This window comes from Phocoena sinus, chromosome 8 (genome assembly GCF_008692025.1).
Source record: "Phocoena sinus isolate mPhoSin1 chromosome 8, mPhoSin1.pri, whole genome shotgun sequence".
In the NCBI taxonomy this organism is placed as follows: Eukaryota; Metazoa; Chordata; class Mammalia; order Artiodactyla; family Phocoenidae; genus Phocoena; species Phocoena sinus.
This window is the reverse complement of record NC_045770.1, coordinates 67149774-67169416: the sequence shown is the minus strand read 5'-3', so window position 1 is coordinate 67169416 and position 19643 is coordinate 67149774. Positions and strand designations below refer to the sequence as shown.

At 44.8% G+C, this 19643-nt stretch overlaps 1 protein-coding gene across 11 annotated transcripts in view; it reads right to left on the bottom strand.

The window, feature by feature from the left end:
• The window catches only part of TEAD1 (TEA domain transcription factor 1), a 264526-nt gene that overhangs the window by 30892 nt on the left and 213991 nt on the right, over nucleotides 1-19643 (bottom strand). For all 11 annotated transcript variants that reach the window (XM_032639100.1, XM_032639095.1, XM_032639099.1 and 8 more), the window contains one exon: nucleotides 8957-9130. In XM_032639100.1, the coding sequence (XP_032494991.1) occupies nucleotides 8957-9130 (174 nt within the window). The remainder of the gene's footprint in view (nucleotides 1-8956; nucleotides 9131-19643) is intronic.

Below are 19643 nucleotides of genomic sequence, written 5' to 3'. Positions count from 1 at the left end.
AAATAACTCTTCATCAACTGAATTAAAAAAATAAATAAATAAAATAAAAAACTGTTGAAAATCTGCTATATACATTGCACTGCTGGATAAACAAATGCTATGGATAGGATCCTTGCTCCCTGGGGAAGGCTTACAAAGTTTAGGGCACAGGCCTGGGAAGACAGGAAGGAAGCAATAATAGACAGCAGTCAACGCAGAAAGCGCTAACAAGCTCCAGATATTTTTCTCATAAAATCAAGCCAAAATGGGTCGGATGTGCAAGGTTACTGACCACCATGCCCCCCCAACCCCCATCCTTCTACATGAAATATCAGAAACTGCTATCCAAAGAAAATTTTTCAAAAAAACAGGCCCTGGTGAAGATAATCATAGAGTCACAGTCTACCAAAGAGAATTTATCATGTATTAGCCCCATAAGTACCTCTGAATATGGTATTTCTTGCTAATCTTCCTTCCACTACATCATTCCATTACTTCCTATTGTTCACATAATTTCAGAACTTAACACTGTTGTGAGAAGAGACAGAAGTAGAGAGAAAGGGAAAGCTTGTTGAACTGAAAGGCCCTTTCCTTATTGATAACTGTTTAAAACATGTGGGGAGCAAATTATTCCATTTTGCTAACGTCCTTTTCCATGAATTGCAACAGGGACATTTGGTTCCAAATGATAGACTCAAGTCTACAATTCCAGCCTAAATCATGCAGAATCCAATCAGAAACAGGCTGAAACTCTGGAGGGGGTCTATCTGGCCAGGTTACATGTGCACCCAGTTTCTTCTCCCTAAATAAAGCCCAGTTGTTTTATTTATAGTGCCTGTCATTTTGTCCAACAAATGTCATTTCGTTCCTACCAAGATAAAAACATCTTCTAAAGGCTGCCCTCTTTCCAGATAATTCGCTTTCCATTTCTGTTTTATATCTTCTCACATCTGCTCTGGTTAGTAAAACTAGCCTTGCTTTTTCTTCCTAGAGAAAAATAGGTTAAGAAAGTAAGTTGAATCACTATGAATAAATTGTTAATTGTTTACACTGGATGATCATAATCCCAAGAATTTTAAAAAGCAAAGCATAAATGGCCATAGGGTAACATGGAGTATATCCTGATTTCTAACATACCACTAATTTAGTAATGGTTTGAGAGAAAAAAGAAATATTATAATTAAGAATTTGTTTCTTAACCACAGGATACAGATCCATACAATTTCATTTTCATATTATTTTCTTCTTTGTTATTCCAAACAAAGTTTGAGAGTAAGCCTTCATCACCCTAATGATTCTTCTGAATAGTTTTAGGCTGTAAGGTTTATAAGTAACATGTTAGTGGCGCGGCTTTCTTTGAACCAGTGTCCCCAAGCTTGACACTCTTGAGGACTGTTAGGACAGAGAGTAGAATTTTAAGGCTCCTCCAAAAATACTACTTTCATTGCATTTTTAAATTTGGTTAAATCCATCATTTTGTTTATTCCCTTAAGTAAGCTACTTATGGCTGGAAACAAACTTCTTTTGAAAGTGAGCTGCAAGCTATACTTGGGTTTCTGTCTTTCAGGATGCATGACTGAATCACACCTACTTCCTCCTAGCTTTGGGGATTCTATGATGAATTGCAAGACAGCTGACATTTTATCTTAAACTAGCTGCAGTGTCTGCCATATCACTGGCAACCCACCTGCGTGGATCTCAATACTGAAATGAAGCACAGCTCTGTCCACTTGTGGGTGTACATCTTCCTTTCTTAGAGCCCACAAAGCATCTGACCGTTGTTTTATAAGGAAAATAGAAGCATGGTTTTCTGCCAGTGCAAAATGTTCACTTAGTACAAATCCGGTCCCACACTCTTCCTCAACGATAATAACAATTTCAATGCTGCATCAAACTATAATTTTTCTGAGACATTTTAATTAGGGATTCAAATTTAAGCTACTAAGTATAGTAGTATACACTACTAGTGCAAGTAATTCAACTAAGGTGACAAGGAGGTGGTGAGATGCCTTTTACACTGCCTAGGGTTGCAAAGGGCAAGTAATAATAACCACATCATGACTTACCCCTCTGTGTAGGGGTGGGCACGGTGCTTATGACGGCCGCTGTAAGAAGCATCCCACTTCTATGACTGTTGACATGGGAAGTATATGTCTTAGAATCGAGGGAACACAGTATGTTTAACCTTATTAATAGTTGTTTCTATAGAGAGTGAGGAAGGATTAAAGACTTTGAGTGGAAAGAAAAAATAGCTGCAGATGTAGAGGAAGCCAAAAACCAAAGTGACAACAGAAAGTTGTTTTCTTTTAAATTACGCCACACGAGGCTGATGAAGATGCCTGGTACGCTCACTATTAACGGCTTGACAACTTTCGAAAGCAACTTGGTTCTTTATACACAGACACAAACTCACACATACCTACACACACACACACACACACACACACACACACACACACACACCCTAATCAGTGTCTAATAAGAATGGTTAAATTATGATACACCCAGTAGAGAGGATATTATGTAGTCATTAATAATGGTATTAGGGATCTAATGACATCTAGCTACAGGGAAGGGTGCTAGATAAGGAAGAAAAGCAGGATGCCAGATTTAACGCACTCCTTGGTTGAAACTACATAAACATGTATCACATTAAGCCATATTCATGGTGCATTTAGGAATGAATTAAGAATTATAGATTTCGAAAACTGCCTAGAAGATTATGATGTTGGCTTCGTAAACATGTGAACACGATGGTGCTGCCCCCCGCACAGGCAGCTACCAGGGTTGCACTGATCGCTCTGCTAAAACTGAGGATTCAACTTGAACTTCCTGGTAACACTCACCTTGGTGCCCAGGTAAACAGACACCTGAGCGCCCCATACTGACATGCCTTCACAAAGAAACTACACTGCTTCACTTCAGGTACCCGCACTGGCTTCCACGCACAGACGTCGTGGAAAGCACGTGGATTCCCGAGTCCAGCAGATCTGGCATCAATTAGCCGTGTGACTTTGCAGAAATCACTCTGCCTCTCCATGATTCAGTTTCTTTATGTGTAAAGTGGGAATAATCACATGTACCTCACAGGGTTTAAACAATACCAAGTACATGCTTATGCCTAGTCCAGGGACTGGCTCAAAGGAGGAACTCATTAACAGCCACGGTCACACACTGCTGAAAAAGAGAGGAGCCCCCTCCCTCCTGCTCCAGCAAATTCACTTTCCGCTCTTTGTAATGAGATGTGGAGTAGAATTAAAATGCACGGGAGTGAATAAAAAGTAGGCAAGAAGGAAGAGGAAGGAAATAAACAGGAGACTGTCATAAAAGGAAGAAGTTAAAGAACAAAAATTAAAAAGGCAAAATGTGGAGAAAGTTGCTTAACAGTAAAAAGAATCCTATTACTCTCTTGGCTCAAAATTTGTTGAAGCCACTGACAGCTCCCTATGACTGATACAAATGAACCCCCCTGATTCCTCTCTTTCCTCATTTTCCACCCACCTGTGTTTCCTATGTAAGTGAGGGCCCAGCTGCAAAACACCTTGATGCACCTGAACACACCTTAACTAGCTTCACATGTCCCTTGTTTTGGTGCTTCCCACTGGTCCCTTACCTGCCACACTCACTGCCATCTCTCCCTATCCTAATACTCGCAGACGTAACGGTCAAAGGAGGAGGTGACCCCTAACATCTCCCCGCTGGGACTGTAAAGTGATACAACCATCTCAGAAAACAGCTGGGCAGTTTCTTAAGCTAAACACGGAGTTACCGTAAGACCCAGCAACTCCACTCCTGCACAGCTAGCTGCCCAAGAAAAACGAAACCATACGTCCACACACAGACTTGTCCACAAAGATCTCATAGCAGAATTATTTATAAAAGCCTAAAGTGGAAACAATCCACAAGTCTATCAACTAGTGCATGGATAAGTAAAATGCAGTCTATCTATACAGTGGGATAGTATTTAGCAACAGAAAGCAGCAAATTACTGACTCAGGCTACGAAAACATCATAAGTGAGAGAAGCCAGATGCCAACAACCACACATTGAATGATTCCATTTACATGAAATGTCCAGAAAAGGCAAATCTGTACAGGCAGAAAGTGGATTAGTAGCTGCCTGGGCCTGGAAGTGGGAATAAAGACTGACTGCAAATGGGCACTGGGCATCTTTTTTTTTTTGCGGTACGCGGGCCTCTCACTGTTGTGGCCTCTCCCACTGTGGAGCACAGGCTCCGGACGCACAGGCTCAGCGGCCATGGCTCACGGGCCCAGCCGCTCCGCAGCATGTGGGATCCTCCCAGACCGGGGCACAAACCTGTATCCCCTGCATCGGCAGGCGGACTCTCAACCACTGCGCCACCAGGGAAGCCCTGGGCATCTTTTTGAAATGATAAAAATATTCTAAAATGTAAGAGTGGTGACGACCACAAAACTCTGCAAATTTTTCTAAATATCATTGACTTGTACACAGAAAATGAGTAAAATTTTATGGTATGTAAATGATACCTCAATAAGTTTCTTAAGGAAAAAAAGAAAGGTCTCCCCAGATGCACAGCCATTCACAGAGGCCCTTGGGTGTCCCATACCATTAAGGCTCACAGGGTGGAGGGGCACCCACAACAATGGCATCTGTGGCTCTGCCATTCACTTGTGTTTTGGGGCCTGAGTCCTGGGGGGCCAGTCAGAGTCTTCCACCCTGAAGCCAGTGGAGTGACCACTACATGACTCACTGCCATCCCATTTACCTCAGTGTCCCCTGGCAAAGAGCTGGGGTCACAGCTTGGGCCTAAGTGCGGGTACCTCAGGTGGACTCAGTATTTCTCCCACAGCAAACTCCTAAGGTGATCTAGCCTGAATGAGCCCAGAATGGACATGGAGCAAACATTATGAACAAACTAAGAGTCAGCCTGATGGTGACAACCTGGAGACTGCAGGCACTTTGAGAAAGAGGAGAAAGGGAGGAGAAGAAAGGAGATGTGAGGATAGGACCTCTGTTGAAATGCACTGAATTCACACAAAAATGAAAATCTGTGAAGCCAATTGCTAATAGGAAAGAAATTTCAAAAGGAAGATTAAGCCTACTTAAGAAAACACCCACTGACATTCAAGGATAGAGTCTAAGTGTAATTCATGCTTTCTCAGTCATTAGAGGACGGCAATGAGATTTCAAGTTGCAGCAAATTGTAAACCTAATTCAAACTGCCTTTCCTCATTTATTCTAACATAGTCAGGACTGAATTTCTTCATAAAGGTTAAGTACTGCTAACAATTATACTGAAGGAGTGATGTCTTCCATCATATTCATAGAAGAGCTCAATTTTAATTCTGCAAATCTTAATTTAATAAACTAATACCTAATCTCAGAGTAATTGCTTCTACATTCACAAATCTCATACTAGCCACCACACTCTAAACATCTGCAAATCTAGACTTCATTATTTGGGGATTCATGACTGAAGGGTCCCATCACTGAAAGCATTTATTAAAATCACCCCCTGTGTAAAATGGAAAATTTTGGAAGCAAAAACAACTTTCTAATACTTTGCATTCCACTTTATAGTCAAACAATATGCTGACTATAAGAAATCTTATTATCATTAAAATCCAATACTATATGGAGGACTTCCCTGGTGGTCCAGTGGTTAAGAATCCACCTTCCAATGCAGGGGACACAGGTTCGATCCCCGGTCGGGGAACTAAGATCCCACATGCCGCAGGGCAACTAAGCCCGCAAGGCGCAACTACTGAGCCCATGCGCCACAACGAAGACCCAACGCAGCCAAAAAAAAAAAAAGGAAAACAAAAAAACCAACACCGTTTAATTTGAAAGCACTGAAAATGGCTTATTTTTATCTTATCCTACAATTTCTGATTAATTTTAATTCATTTGGGTAGAACAGTCTCTTTTTATATCCTTCACAATAGTGGCTCTCAAACTTTTGATCTTGGGACCCCTTTTCCACTCTTAAGATTTACTGAGGACCTCAAAGAGCTTTTGTTTCTGTAGGTTATAGCTGTCTGTATTTTCCACGTCAGAAATTTAAACTGAGAAAAATTTTAAATATTACCTAATTTAAACATAATATTAAGCTCATTGGATGTTAACATACATCTTTTTTTAATTAGACATACCTATATTTTAAAAAACAATGAAAATTAGTGAGAAGGATAGCACTGTTTTACATTTTGCAAATCTACTTAATGTGTGGCTTCATGAAAAATACCTAGATTCTCATACCTGCTTCTAAATTCAATCTGTCATGATTTGTACTTCAACTTTTGGTTGAAGTACATGAAGAAAACCCAGCCTCACATAAATATGTGGCTGGAAAAGGGAAGAATATTTTAATAGGTTCTTCAGATAATTGTGGCCATTTTTCTTTGACGCTACACCAAAACTTGACAAGCTGTAGTTTTTAAAGGTTAGCTATAGTGTGGAGTCTGAAACCATATCAATGAACTTTTCACACTCTGTTACTTTAAAATCCATTGGTTTATCTTGCACAGAATAAAAAAAAAATACATCACATTTGTTAATATGACTGCGGATCCCACAGAAAAGTCTTTTAAGTATTGGGAAGCTGTCAAGTTCACCAAAGTGGATACAAGTTTTCCAAAATTCTTATTTTTACTTGAAAGCTCAAATCTTATCTTTGGCAACAAAGATTATCCGTTGTTTTCCTTGATGTAGCAGGCAGGCTCACTGCATTCATTTTCAGTGTGTACTCTAGTAGGTTCAAGATATAATAAACCTCATAAAGGATATTCTTGGTGTGACTGGTTTTTTTTTTTTTTAATTTAAACTGTGCGGGCTTCCCTGGTGGCGCAGGGGTTAAGAATCTGCCTACCAATGCAGGGGACACACAGGCTCAATCCCTGGTCCGGGAAGATCCCACATGCTGCAGAGCAACTAAGCCAGTGCATCACAACTACTGAGCCTGTGCTCTAGAGCCCGCAAGCCACAACTACTGAGCCTGTGTGCTGCAACTACTGAAGCCCGCGTGCCTAGAGCCCGTGCTCTGCAACAAGAGAAGCCACTGTAATGAGAAGCCCGAACGCAGCAACAAAGACCCAACACGGCCAAAAATAAATAAATAAAAAATAAATTTATATAAAAAAAAAACCCCAGAAACTGTGCATGCAACCCAGCCCGACTGATCCAAGGCTTCAGCAGTTTTACCCTATTACATTTGAACCATCAATGAGCACATCAGCAGAGTTCAAAAGGAAAATAATATCTCAGTGTCATAATGAAAATTGTTTTGACATTGTCAGCCCATTGAAAGGAGACTAAGGAACCCCCCAGGGGTCTGTAGAACACCCTTTGAAAACTGCTGTGTTATCATATAACAACTGACCCCCAACCACCATTCAAGTCAATAGGTGGCAGCCACTAATTTAGAAGAAGGAAGTGCTTTTTAGGGTGTCCACGTGTATTACTGATCCCAAGAACATTAAATTAAGTAGAAGGCTACTTCCACAATCCAAATTCAATATGGAAGCATGACAAATGAAACCCACTTACCATGCAAGGATTAAAAAAAACCTAAACGAATTAAATTTAATATGTAAATTTCCTCCCAAGGAATTTAAAGTATGAATTTTTCCTTAGTTCATCTGTTTGTTTCCCCCATTTGTTGAGTTTTTTGTGCCAGGCGCTTGCTTAGCTTCGCAGATATGGAGAGCGATTGACAGACCCTGTGGGTGGGGTCCAGGGGACATGAAGCAGCCAGGAAACAGAGCAAAGGCACTTTAGTCAAACGGATCGGATTTCAAGCCCCAGGTCCCCACCCTGGAGCAGCCTGTACTATGTGATCTCTGGGTCTCTGTTTTCTTAGTTGGATATGAGGCAAATTCCAGGTAACACTGGGAAGACTGGATAAAATGCATGTAAAGCATGAGCGCAGCTCCCGGCCCACAGCAGGCATTCAATCAGTGTAGCCATCATTATGAATAAGGTGTCTGGAAACAGTCGAGTCCAGAGGAGTGGGGCACACATCCAAATAATTACGACACAGCATGGGAACTGAGTAACCACACAACACGACAGGACTAAAAGAAAAATCAACCATTTGTTTAAGTGAGGAAGGTGCTATGTAATAAAGAAGCCACCACCTCAAAAGAAGGAGGGAAAGGAGGAGAAGTAAAAAGTCCACCCACTCACACACAAAGGCAGGCCGTAGGACAGACAGCAAGGGCAACACCCGGAACCAGCTCTTTTAGGGCCTTTAATGCCACGCTAAGAAGTGCAAACATTTGAGCCATTTTCTTTTTATTCTTGTCAAGACTGAGGAGTTATAAACGCTCAGTGCCAGCAGGTCCTCTGTTCTCAGGCCCCCAGTACACACACATTATCCTTACGCTTGCTGTGACATCCCTGACCCAACAGCAGTCCCCTGGCCCGGGCCTGACTAGTGGAGAAGGGACAGCAAAGCTCTCCTCAGAGGCAGGGGGACAGCAGGAAGCCCCAGCAGCTGGGGGAATGTGCCCTTGGTGTTTTAAGGCACAAATGAGGCACGTAATGGGCAGAGCCATTGTGTATTCTGACACTTATAAAACCTTGAAGCGTGTCTTTAGCTCCACCCAAGCCCCTCCTTTGCCTCAGGTCCTACGCTCCAGTGGAATTTATAGGTTGCTTTGCTTAATGGTGTGTGAACAAACAGAAAGAGGGTCTAAGTGTCTCACGTCTGCCATTGTGACCCCAGCCATCTGCAAAGTTTCTTGTCATTGCATGAGAGAGCCCTGAAGCCCAAGCAGCTGCCTGTGTCTCTTTGGCAGGGACAGCAAATGCCACCTGGGTCACCACATGGATGTGCCACAGGCCAGCATGAGGACAGCCCACGGATGTGAGTCTGTGATCCCTTGGCGATCCTGCAGATCAGTCAGTGGGAATCTACAGCCAGTGCTCTGCCCTCAAGTGTGGGATGCGACCATTCAGACAAAATCCACTGAAATCACAGCAAGGTCTTACTCACCCAGAATTTTACGAGGAAGAAGGCATTTTGAGGGCCCTTTCCAAACAGTTCCTTTAAGCCACCTTTCTTTTCAGGAAATTTGTCATAAATCTGACGAATGTCCACTGATTCGAGCAATGGGTCACTGTAAGAATGGTTGGCATGCCCAATGTGCACGAAGAGGTGTTTGTTGTACTGTAAGAAACCAACAGAAACATTCCCATTACAAACCCTTTGATCAACCTGGGACACATCCATCTTGAGCTGCATAAAGAGTGGTAGTCTCGAAATCCCGGAATTCCGCCTTGAATAGCCTCGGGTCTGTGCCTTCGAAAAGATGAAGATATTAAGAAAAGCCATTATAGCTAAGGGTTAAAACAATCATTGTCTATTATTACAAGGGCATATATTTTCCCAAGTGCCTAAAAAAGTCTTTTTTGTAGACACAGTAGGAAACAACAACTTAAGTTACCCAACTACCAAACCTAGAAACAATTCCGTTACCCAGTTTTACCTGACTCAACTTAAAATGACAGTGACACCCCCTTTGGAGCCCATTATTTACAGTGTAAGTCCAATAAGCAGTATGGGTGTGGTCAGCCAACGCCATCACCCAGAATACACTTGTCACTCCAGCTCCCCTAGCAACAGCATGAATGCAGTGCTCTGAGCAATGGTATCCACCTACTTCTTCCATCAGGAATAAGAGAGCTGAGTGTCTTTCTCACAAGTCCCCTTAGTAACCAATCTAAAACTTTTGCAAAAGGGCTGGTCAATATGTGACTGTCAGTGCAAAGTTAGAGTCATGGGTATAGATCATGGAGAGGATTCATGGTGCAGGGCTATACGGGACCAGTAAAAAAAAGTCCAGTCACTCATTCACAAAAACAGAAACAAACAAATCAAAACCCTGGCAAGTCATTTAACAAATGGAAATGCTTTCTTCTCCTTGCTTTGGTATAAGATATGGTAACCAGACCAAAAAGGAGTGTGGCAAACCAGTGGTTCTCACCCAGGATGCAGCAGAATCACCATGGAGCATTTAAAAATCACCAATGCCTGGGTCCCACCCAGGCGAAACTGGCATTTCTGAGAATGAGGCCAGGCATCAGTAATGTTTAATGCTCCCTTGATGAATTCCAATATGCAGCCAAGTTGGAGAACCACTGGCCTCTATACTCCAGCACCCCCATGCCCGCCTCTCCTGCTGGATAGGCAGTAAGACCAGCCTAATGTGACACAAAGGCATCCGGGGTACAGGGGTCCCAGGGAGCTCAGAACCCAACAGGGTTCACAAGAGAAACCCATGTCAGTATTCGCCCACCAGTCCCTATTCACTTTTCAAGTTTACAATGGCATTTCTCCAACTAGAGTCCTTCCAAGTACTAGTTCCATAGGGAATGAGGAGTCCCAAATAAAAGAAGGCTGCTCCAAGCTGCTCGCCAGCAGTACTGTGTACTGGCTGAGATGGAATCTGCGCTCAGCCTGCTTCAGCACAAAACTTTGTGCCCACTGCCAATCAGCTATGACACTGGGTAAGTCCCCCCAGCCTCCGACACGGGGACAGTGATGGCACCTACCTCCCAAGGGCGTTATAGGGTTTATTTTCGTTTTTTTAAATCTTTTTGCTTATTTATTTATTTTATTAAAACAATTTTTTTGGCCGTGTTGGGTCTGCGTTGCTGTGCGCGGGCTATCTCTAGTTGGCGGCGAGCGGGGCCACCTCTTCGTTGCGGTGCACAGGCTTCTCACTGCGGTGGCTTCTCTTGCTGTGGAGCACAGGCTTTAGGCGCAGGCTTCAGTAGTTGTGGCACACAGGCTCAGTAGTTGTGGCACGCAGGCTCAGTAGTTGTGGCACACGGGCTTAGTAGTTGCTCCGCAGCAATGTGGGATCTTCCCAGACTAGGGATTGAACCCGTGTCCCCTGCACTGGCAGGCACATTTTTAACCACTGCGCCACCAGGGAAGTCCCAGTGCTATAGGGTTTAAATGATGTACTGCATACTAAGAGCTTACTGGAGCTCCTCCACTCAACAAACAGTAGACACTAAATAAATGTTAGCTCCTATTATGTCTCATAAAACCTCTCTCCTTTGAGGTTCATTGAATATAACACATTAAAAGCACTGCGGAAGAGAAACATTGTGTAACTTTCTATAGCCCAAAGTTTCCCAAAGTTGTTTGCTCACAAAACCCTGTAAATATATCCTGAGGAAGTGATGGTTTACACTCATGACCTGCTACCCACACGCTGTGGATCTCTGGCCACAATGTGGAAGGGCAGGAGGCCCAACACCCCATCTGGTGCCAGCTGTCCACATACAGGGAGTGTGGCCAGGGCCCAGCACCATCTGGGAGAGGGCTAAGCCCCTCTCCTGCTCAACATCAGAGTGCTATCTTTACCAAGGCTTCCAAAACCCTAAAAGGCAACAGGTGAAATGAAAAAGAGGAACGTCAAGCTCTGACATGGACCCAGCCTCTGTTCCAGCTGTCTGGTGGATTTCTGGATGGCCTGAGACCTGGATGCAGCCACGCAGGAACAGAATATGTTGTGCTGGAAGAAAACTTTTAAAATAAAGTAGAAGCCATTGTCATGTTAGGGAAGTGAGGTTATAGGGAGGGGTGAAGTACCTCTGATCTTTTAAAAATTTTCTCAAATGTCATCACATCATCTTTTCAATTATAAGCAAACCAAAGCCCACAGAAATGTATGAGGCACTGCTGCCAAGGTGCTTCCAGTCTCATCAGTCGGTAGGAGGATAAAAAACAACACAGGTGAAGCTGGGAGCACAAACACTAGTGCAAGGCCCTCAGAGATGAGGAGGTGCATGAAGAGGTGATGCCTCATGCCTGGCCCCTCTGTTGGACCTCTAGTTACCAGTACAGGAGCAGAGGGCAAAAGGCGTTGTTCCTTCATTATCCAGACAACTGGCTGTCTCCATGTCCATCACCCAACCCTTAACCAAACCTTGCTTTGCAGCAAGCTCCCAGCCCTACCCGGCTTTGAGAGGCACCATTTCTGTCACTTCTTGTGGCATCCGTAGGCAGTGAGTTACAGGAAAGAATGGAATACAAACAGAGCCTTGGGTAGTATACCTGTGAAAAGAATCAGAGTCTCTCTGCTGAGCACACCTCACTCCCAGCTCTTCTGCCTCGCCAGCTCCCACGGGCCAGGGAATCCGAGCTGGGGTGAAATTAAAACTGTTGTAACTCAGGGACCACAGCCTGGACCTCCAGGCGTCAGAGATCAGGAAGGTGAACGACTGGAGGGTAAAATTTACCGTTCTTCAATGGGGACCCTGAAAGTATAGCTGAAAATCAAGGTGCTGAGCACAAAGCACTCTGGAGCCAGACAAGAACCTGAAATCTCGGTTTTCTCGTATGTACAATGGGGATATATGACTGTCATACAGAACAGGTTGGAAGATTAAAGGAAATAATGCACAGAGGGTGCTCGGCATAGGGCCTAGCATACAAGAAGTGTTCAATAAATCACAGCTGCTAAGATTACTGTTGTTGCAATGTATTATGTGAGATTAACTAGATCCTGGGGTAGAATCAAAAGAACTTTCCTACTTTAGCTATCCCTCCTGCCTAGCAATGGAAAAATAAACACAAATAAGCCAAGAGCTGGGAGCAAGTTGTGAAGCTGCATGGCTGTTCAGATCCTTGATTACAGCCCGCCCATTACAAGCTGCTCGGGGTGTGGGCCTCTCACCTGTGTCTGCAGAAAGAAAGAGAACTGTGTCCATTCAGTGTCTGTACAATGTGCTTTCTATATATGTGACCTCTATACAATGACCTCAGGGTCACTGCCTCACAATGACACTGTAGGCAGATTTTATTAAAATCATTTTTACAGATGAGGAAATAGAAGCTCAGAGATGAACAGATTTGCCTGAGGTCACACATCCAGGAACAGTCCTGAAGTTAAGAATAAAACTTGGATCTGTCAATGCCACAGCCCATGCATTGGCTGCAAACATCAACCACACTGTCTCCAGAAGAAAATATAAATGCCTAGATCCTTCTAACTCAGATCTACTTTTTCTGAAAGCTGATCTGAGAAAAAAGAAAAAAGTTAAATAACGTTTTCAAAATTCTGAGAAATGAAATTAGAGTTCGGGACAAACATAATTATTCACAGATGCATCAGATAGAGGCTTCAGAGGTTTCTATTTTGAGGAGTTACCTTAGTGCCCAAGTGGCTGAAATGAACTGAGTATGGGCAGGCTGTCTTTGCCAAAGGAAATCGGGCGCTGCCTCCCCAAGGCTGGTGACTTGAAACCAAACCCTGACTGTTGGCATCTGAGTGGCTTTATTCCTGCCAAGAGGTGACTTTGTTTCTAAGAATACAAAGGGCTAAAGAAGGCATCCTGGAGGCCACAGCAGTGGGACAAACAGACCTCCCTCTCTCCTTAATTCAACCTGGCTAGGTGAGGAATCCCTCTGCACCCAAATCTAGAAGGCTGAAAAGAAGACGTCTACCTGATATGTTTGGGTTCAAGTTTTAATGAAATTAAAACCCTAAAAACTATTTGGTGAGGCTCTACTTCCCATCCTGCCAGATCTCCTTATAAGAGAAGACTAGGGTGGATACCTCACTTCCCTTCCTCCTTCCCCAATAAATCCCATTTTCTTTCCAGCAGTGGTGGTTTCCCCAAAACTAAAGGTGAAACACAAAACCAAAACAGGGCAGTTCTATTCTATATGGCAGAAAACAAATATTTACAAAAACAACAAAAATAACAACAACCAACAATCCCAAGTATGTGGGGAATGTACAAGCAGAAATGGGGTGAATGTCAATGTGTCACGTCTACCAAAGCCTAAGCCTAAATTTCCTTGATATCGAAAAGAGAGGTTAACGCTGGCTTGTTCAATTACAAGAAAGTCTCCTAGGCACTCAGTAGATACGCTGATTATCAACATATCAATGACAACAACAGAAAAGGTGCTCACTCTGCATATTTCTTTTGTGGATTTCCATGGAACAAATCAGCACACCTAAGGTCCATTATACACCAGGCACTGGGGTGGGCACAGGGAATCCATGAGCTAATAGTACAAAGCCCCTCCCTTCAAAGAACCTACAGAGTGAATGTATGGAGCCAGCTTATTGCCTCTGTAGTCAGAACCATCGGCTGCCCATTAAATACATGTTCTCAAAGATTCTCATAGAGAAGACTGGGATTAAGGACAGTCAACATCCCCTCCCCTGTACATCCCATGACTTAAATCAGCATTTACCTGCTCTGTTCATACGGATAGCAGTATTCTCCAGCACTAAACATACAGTGTGATTCATTAGCAAGGAGAACATATGTGGAATTTATCTTGAAAATGTGAATGAAGCTTCACAAGCCTAAGGTGCAAACCAAGTTAGCCATCACATGTGAGAATAGAACACACTCTCAGATTTGTCAGGTTTCAGAAAACCGACCTTCCTTGCAACTATGAGGTAGCAATAGGAGGATATGTTCTTTTGAAATGAGGGAGTAAATCAAAAAAGCAGGAGATGGGCTTCCCCGGTGGCACAGTGGTTGAGAATCTACCTGCCGATGCAGGGGACACGGGTTCGTGCCCCGGTCCGGGAAGATCCCACGTGCCACGGAGTGGCTGGGCCCGTGAGCCATGGCCACTGAGCCTGTGCGTCCGGAGCCTGTGCTCCGCAACGGGAGAGGCCACAGCAGTGAGAGGCCCGTGAACCGCCAAAAAAAAAAAAAAAAAAAAAAAAAAAAAAAAAAAAAAAAAAAAAAAAAAAAAAAAAAAAAAGAGGGAGATGAGGCCGGAACCCAGAAGAGAGGTGAAAGGAACACACTGGCCCACAGCTGGGCTGCTGACCTGGACAGCAGCCAGTCCAGAGGGGATGAGAAGCTGGAGGGCTCCTAAAGGGACTAGAGAGATTCCCTGACTTAGCTGATCGTCTGGAGAAGAGCTTGAGAATTCTGTTAGAAATGCGGAGGATGAATTTGTGTAGGTATATAAAAACGGAATAAAAAGGCAGTGACAAACCTTAGAAAAAACAAGTTTTACAATCAAGAAAATGGTTCTAACCCATTATACGTTAACCATGCTGTGTACAAAATTTGCAAAGGTTTGTAATATAAACACTGAGTGTTAATTAAACCAAAAATTGTGATGTAACCATATGGGGGGGGGGGTAAGGATGTGCTAAGTTCAGAGAGCTAAGTCCTGGTCTTCCACAGGAAGAAGTCAAGAGATAATGTCTGCAGATCGATGGACTGAGATACAGAGTAGAAGCATGTTGTTTAGAAATACGGAGATACTATACAAAGCAAGGAATAAAAGGCGGCAGCAGCTGTTCCTAAGGAGCAGGACTGGGGGGTGGGAGACAGGGCAAGGGGGCAGGCGATGGCTGCTCTGCCTTATAGGCCATGCATGGGGTGTGATCTGGCTTATACACGAAGCACACCTATTACTTTATTAAATTAAATAAACAGCCAATCCAAAACTATCTTGAAACATCATGGAGTTTTGTGAGGAAAGAACTATAAAGGGAAACAAAAACACAAAGGGTCGTGCTTCAGGATGTTCATTCCAGTTGGCCGCAAGTTCCCTGGACCTGAGAGGAGCTTGGTCAGATCATAGAGCCTTCCTAGGCTCAAGTACTCAGGATGACTGAGCAGGAGCTTGGACCCTGTCTGCCTGCAGGGTTCACCAGAAAGACTGATGTTGCACCGGCACAGTCCTACCTGGATTGAGACGTCCCGCGGCTCAGCAGCCCCTGACACAATCGTAATACACAGATTTCTATTCTGGCTTGGCGAAATGCTCATTTTCTCTTTTTATTGCTAGAACCTCTCCAATTATTCTTCACAGCAGTTGTAAACAGTGATAAAGGTAAATGTAATCCTAAAATCTCCCCAAAGTGACTTGTGAAGGGTAATTTAGCTACCCTGGGGGATTAACAAAGGACTTTCCCCCTCCTCCAAAGCTGTTCTGCGAGGTCGCTTTCCTTCCTGGTCTCTGGCTCTCCCTCTCTCTCTGCTGCTTAGAGAGGCTGCAGGGGAGGAGGGCTGAGCACCAGACTCGGGAGTCAGACAGGGTCTGGGTCTGAGTCCTGGCGCCGGCGCCGCTTCCTAGCTGAGTCGTCTGGGAGGGGCGCTTTCAGCCCTCTCCACATCGGTAATGCAGGGATAATAACAGTACCTACCTCGAAGGAGCGTCACGATGCTTAAAGGAGAATCCACAATGCTGTACCAAGCACGTAATTTGTTATTATTATCATTGCTATTATTATTTTCCCCAATAATCACGATGTTTCTGTACTTCGGGTGAGATTACTTGAAATTATGGCTGTTCCTCTGACAGCAACGAAATGGAAATACTAAAAATTTAAAGCAGATATTGAGAGGAAAGTTTCAGACACATTGGTGATTTCTACTGTCCCGACACTGCCATTATGTACTGTACTGTAGGGCAGCTAAGGTAGGGGTGACGTGTACGCGAGGCCTTGAGGAATCCGGCCCCTGAACTACCCCCAAGGCGTGTCCGTGAAGAATGCAAAGTCTGTCCTCGCAAGTGGGGCTAGGGCAGCCTGGGCGGTTGCCCATTACTGCAGATGAGATAAACCAGAACAAGCAACTCCCAAAGTGGCCACTGGGGGTTAATTTTCTTTTCTCTTTTTTGAAAGGACTGCTAATACGTTCTAGTCCAGAGCCCTCTGATGAGGCAGTTCACTTTTTATGCAAAAGGAAAGGGAAAGCCCTAAGAATCTGCTGGCCCTTGGCATCTGAGAGGCTCCCTTGGACATACCCCAACGCTGCACTACACTGTCTGACCTGAAGATGGCGGTCTTTCCCTAAACTTATTCCAAATATTCCAAGTATTTGAAGAACGCAGTAAAACCTTGAAAAATGACTGCTGTCAAATAATACCGGGAGAAAAATTATAATCCACTTAGGAATTCAAAGAAACCAAGACAAATAACTCATGTCAAGGGATGCTAATGTACAAGTTGAAACAGAACAAGGACAAATCACCTACATTTGCTTCCTGTTATTTTCCTGCCTGGACAGTCTGCTCAGACACCCCCAGCGCCCTACAGGGACAGGGAGTGGATGCAGGACCAAGCCACGGAAAGTGGCCTGCGTCTTCAGTCCCTGGGGAGAGGAGCTTGCCTGGGCTCACGCTCCAGCAGGCTCTCTCCTCAGCTAGCTGGTCCAGAGGCACCAGCCCTGTTCTGGCTACTTGGCCACCCCGGTGCTGCTTCCTCCCCTCCCTGTGCTCTTCCCAGAAAGAAACATCACTGAACACAAGAAACAAGGAATGAATCGGTCCTTCCTCCTGGATCTCACACCAGGATGCAGCCCCTCACCCCACCTCCCACTTCCACCACCACCTCCATGGAGCGGCTGCTGTTTTCTTAAAAAGAAGTGTGTCTTCCCCACACAAGTGCAGCTGTTAAGGCCCACTGGCTGAGTACAGGGACAGCGACCAGGAAGGCAGGCGGTGGCTGACCTGCTAAGGAAAGCAGATGGAGTCTGGCTGGGCCTCTGTGAAATGTCTATAAAACCCAGATTTCCAGATGCTTTCAATTGCCTCATCCCCAAATGGTCATGAATAAAGAGGGTGAGCGTCCAGAGAAGCTCAGACATGGAGAGTAAACCACCCACTGCTGCTACGAGAGGGTGCAGTTGGCATGGATGAGCTGACAGCACAGCTTGGCAGTCGTGCAGGACAGGGTGGGAAAGGCTGTCACAGCGACCTGTCACCTCCAGCACTGGAGAACACTCCATGTCCCACGTCCTACTGGAAGACCACACGTGGTAACACGTAAGAGAAAAAGCAGGCAGAAGCATGAACATTGAGCACAGCCAACCATCAGACCTCCTGAGGACCTGGGAGGCCAAATGTGCTTTCTGACCATTTATTCAAATATGTGATGCGTACATTAAGAACCCATGGGTTAGAATCCAGGCCCTGCTGTTTCTGAGTTGTGTGGCCTGAGCCAAGTTGCTTAAACTTTCTGGGCTGTGGTGTTCTTATCTGAACAGAGATGTCACCTGGCCTGCTCATCTCACGGGTCAGTGTGAGGTCAAACAAAACAGGAAACATGACAGTTCTGTGTGAGCCTTAGGGAGCTACACAGATGCTAGGATGCAGGTTCACTATTAATGAGAGCCACACACAAGCCATGAACTGGGGGAGAGAAAGAGTCTCTTTTCTGAAGGACCAGAAACCAAATGTCCCCAAAGAGCTGTTTCCTATGAACACACAACCCCGCTCTGAGATGTAGCGACCCCCTTAATTAGCAGGCACTGCAGGGCTTGGAAGCTTCTTCAGAGAGAACTTGCCCTCTTCCACTCTGTCCAGGATATAGGCGAGGATCCTCCTGGCAATCTGGAATCTAAACCTTGCTTCTGATCTTACTTCTCCAACTGAATTCCCATACAAAACAACTGACTCTTCTTTCTGCCACGGCCCTCCTCAATGTTTTATTTCCTCAGAGTTGCACTCGTCACATTTTCCAAACCAAAGTCGGGATCTGTGAGATCTGACAAAGGAATTTCAGTTGATCTGTGAATTTAGGCCTTTGAAAGAAGCTACATACAACCATGAAATCATCCTTGGGGTCCACATTTAACCAACTGCCTGTATGGAAAAGAATCAGGCTGTCTGCAGAATATATTTGCAAAACTTGAGGGACAAGACTCCCCCCAGAGGGAAGAACTCAGGTTCCCTCAGGCTGTGAAGACCGCTGACTCACTCCCCGCAATGAGGAAGTCCCATGTTTTTAGGCTGTTCCAGCCACTTAGAAATAAAGATAAGGGGCCAGGTCACTCCAGGCAGCAAAACTCCTCACCTTCTGGTTGAGGAACTGCCATCGTCCAAGCCTGGGTATCATTCGGAAATTCTCTCCTCCTGTGGAGCCCAAATCAAGGGTCCTTACTTTTCTTTCTCCAAATGTCCCGATCACCTTCCTTCACTGGCTGCCCCCGTGTGAAGGGCCTGCTACATCCAGGCTGTGCCTGGGGAGCTCAGACCTTGAAGGGCAGCCGTTTTTGCATCTGAGTGATTTTTTAATTTCTTCAAAAGTACAGTGACATGGTGAATATACAAAGGGGAGACAAACCACGGCACAGCCATTTCCTGGCAGTGGAACTTGATAATGTACCTTAATGCTCCTGAGCCTCCGTTCCATTACTGAGAGACGGGACGTAAGAACAGTGCCTGTGTCAAATGCTTGGCACGCAGGGCTTGGGACACAGCTCAGCCAATGCTGGAGGTTATCGTGATGGCTGCAACTAGCAGAGGTGTCTCCCTGGTCAGGTGTGCTCCTGCACATCATGGAACTTCTTCTTCCCCAAGATACTGCTCCTTCAAAATCTCAAGAGAATAATCTCCTGTCCCGCCCTCTCCATCCCAAAGCTTGCCTTTCTCTGGCCGTGTAACTCCTACCTAACCGAACTCACACACTCTCTTCCTGCTCGCAGCCCTGCTTGCTCTGGAATCCAGATCACGGTAGGCATTAAATCCACAACCTCTGCCTGGGAAGGTGTGGCTGAGCTTCGGGGCGGCTGGAGGAACCTGCCCTGCACCAGGGAGCAGGTAGAGGGATCCCGTTAGGCTTTACCAGGAAAACCACTCTGCGTGCACACACGGGATTCAGCTTACAGCTCATCAAGGCCGGGTTTTCATTTCTCTAAAGGAGCAGCTGCTTCAGGTCTCCAGGAACTGGGCC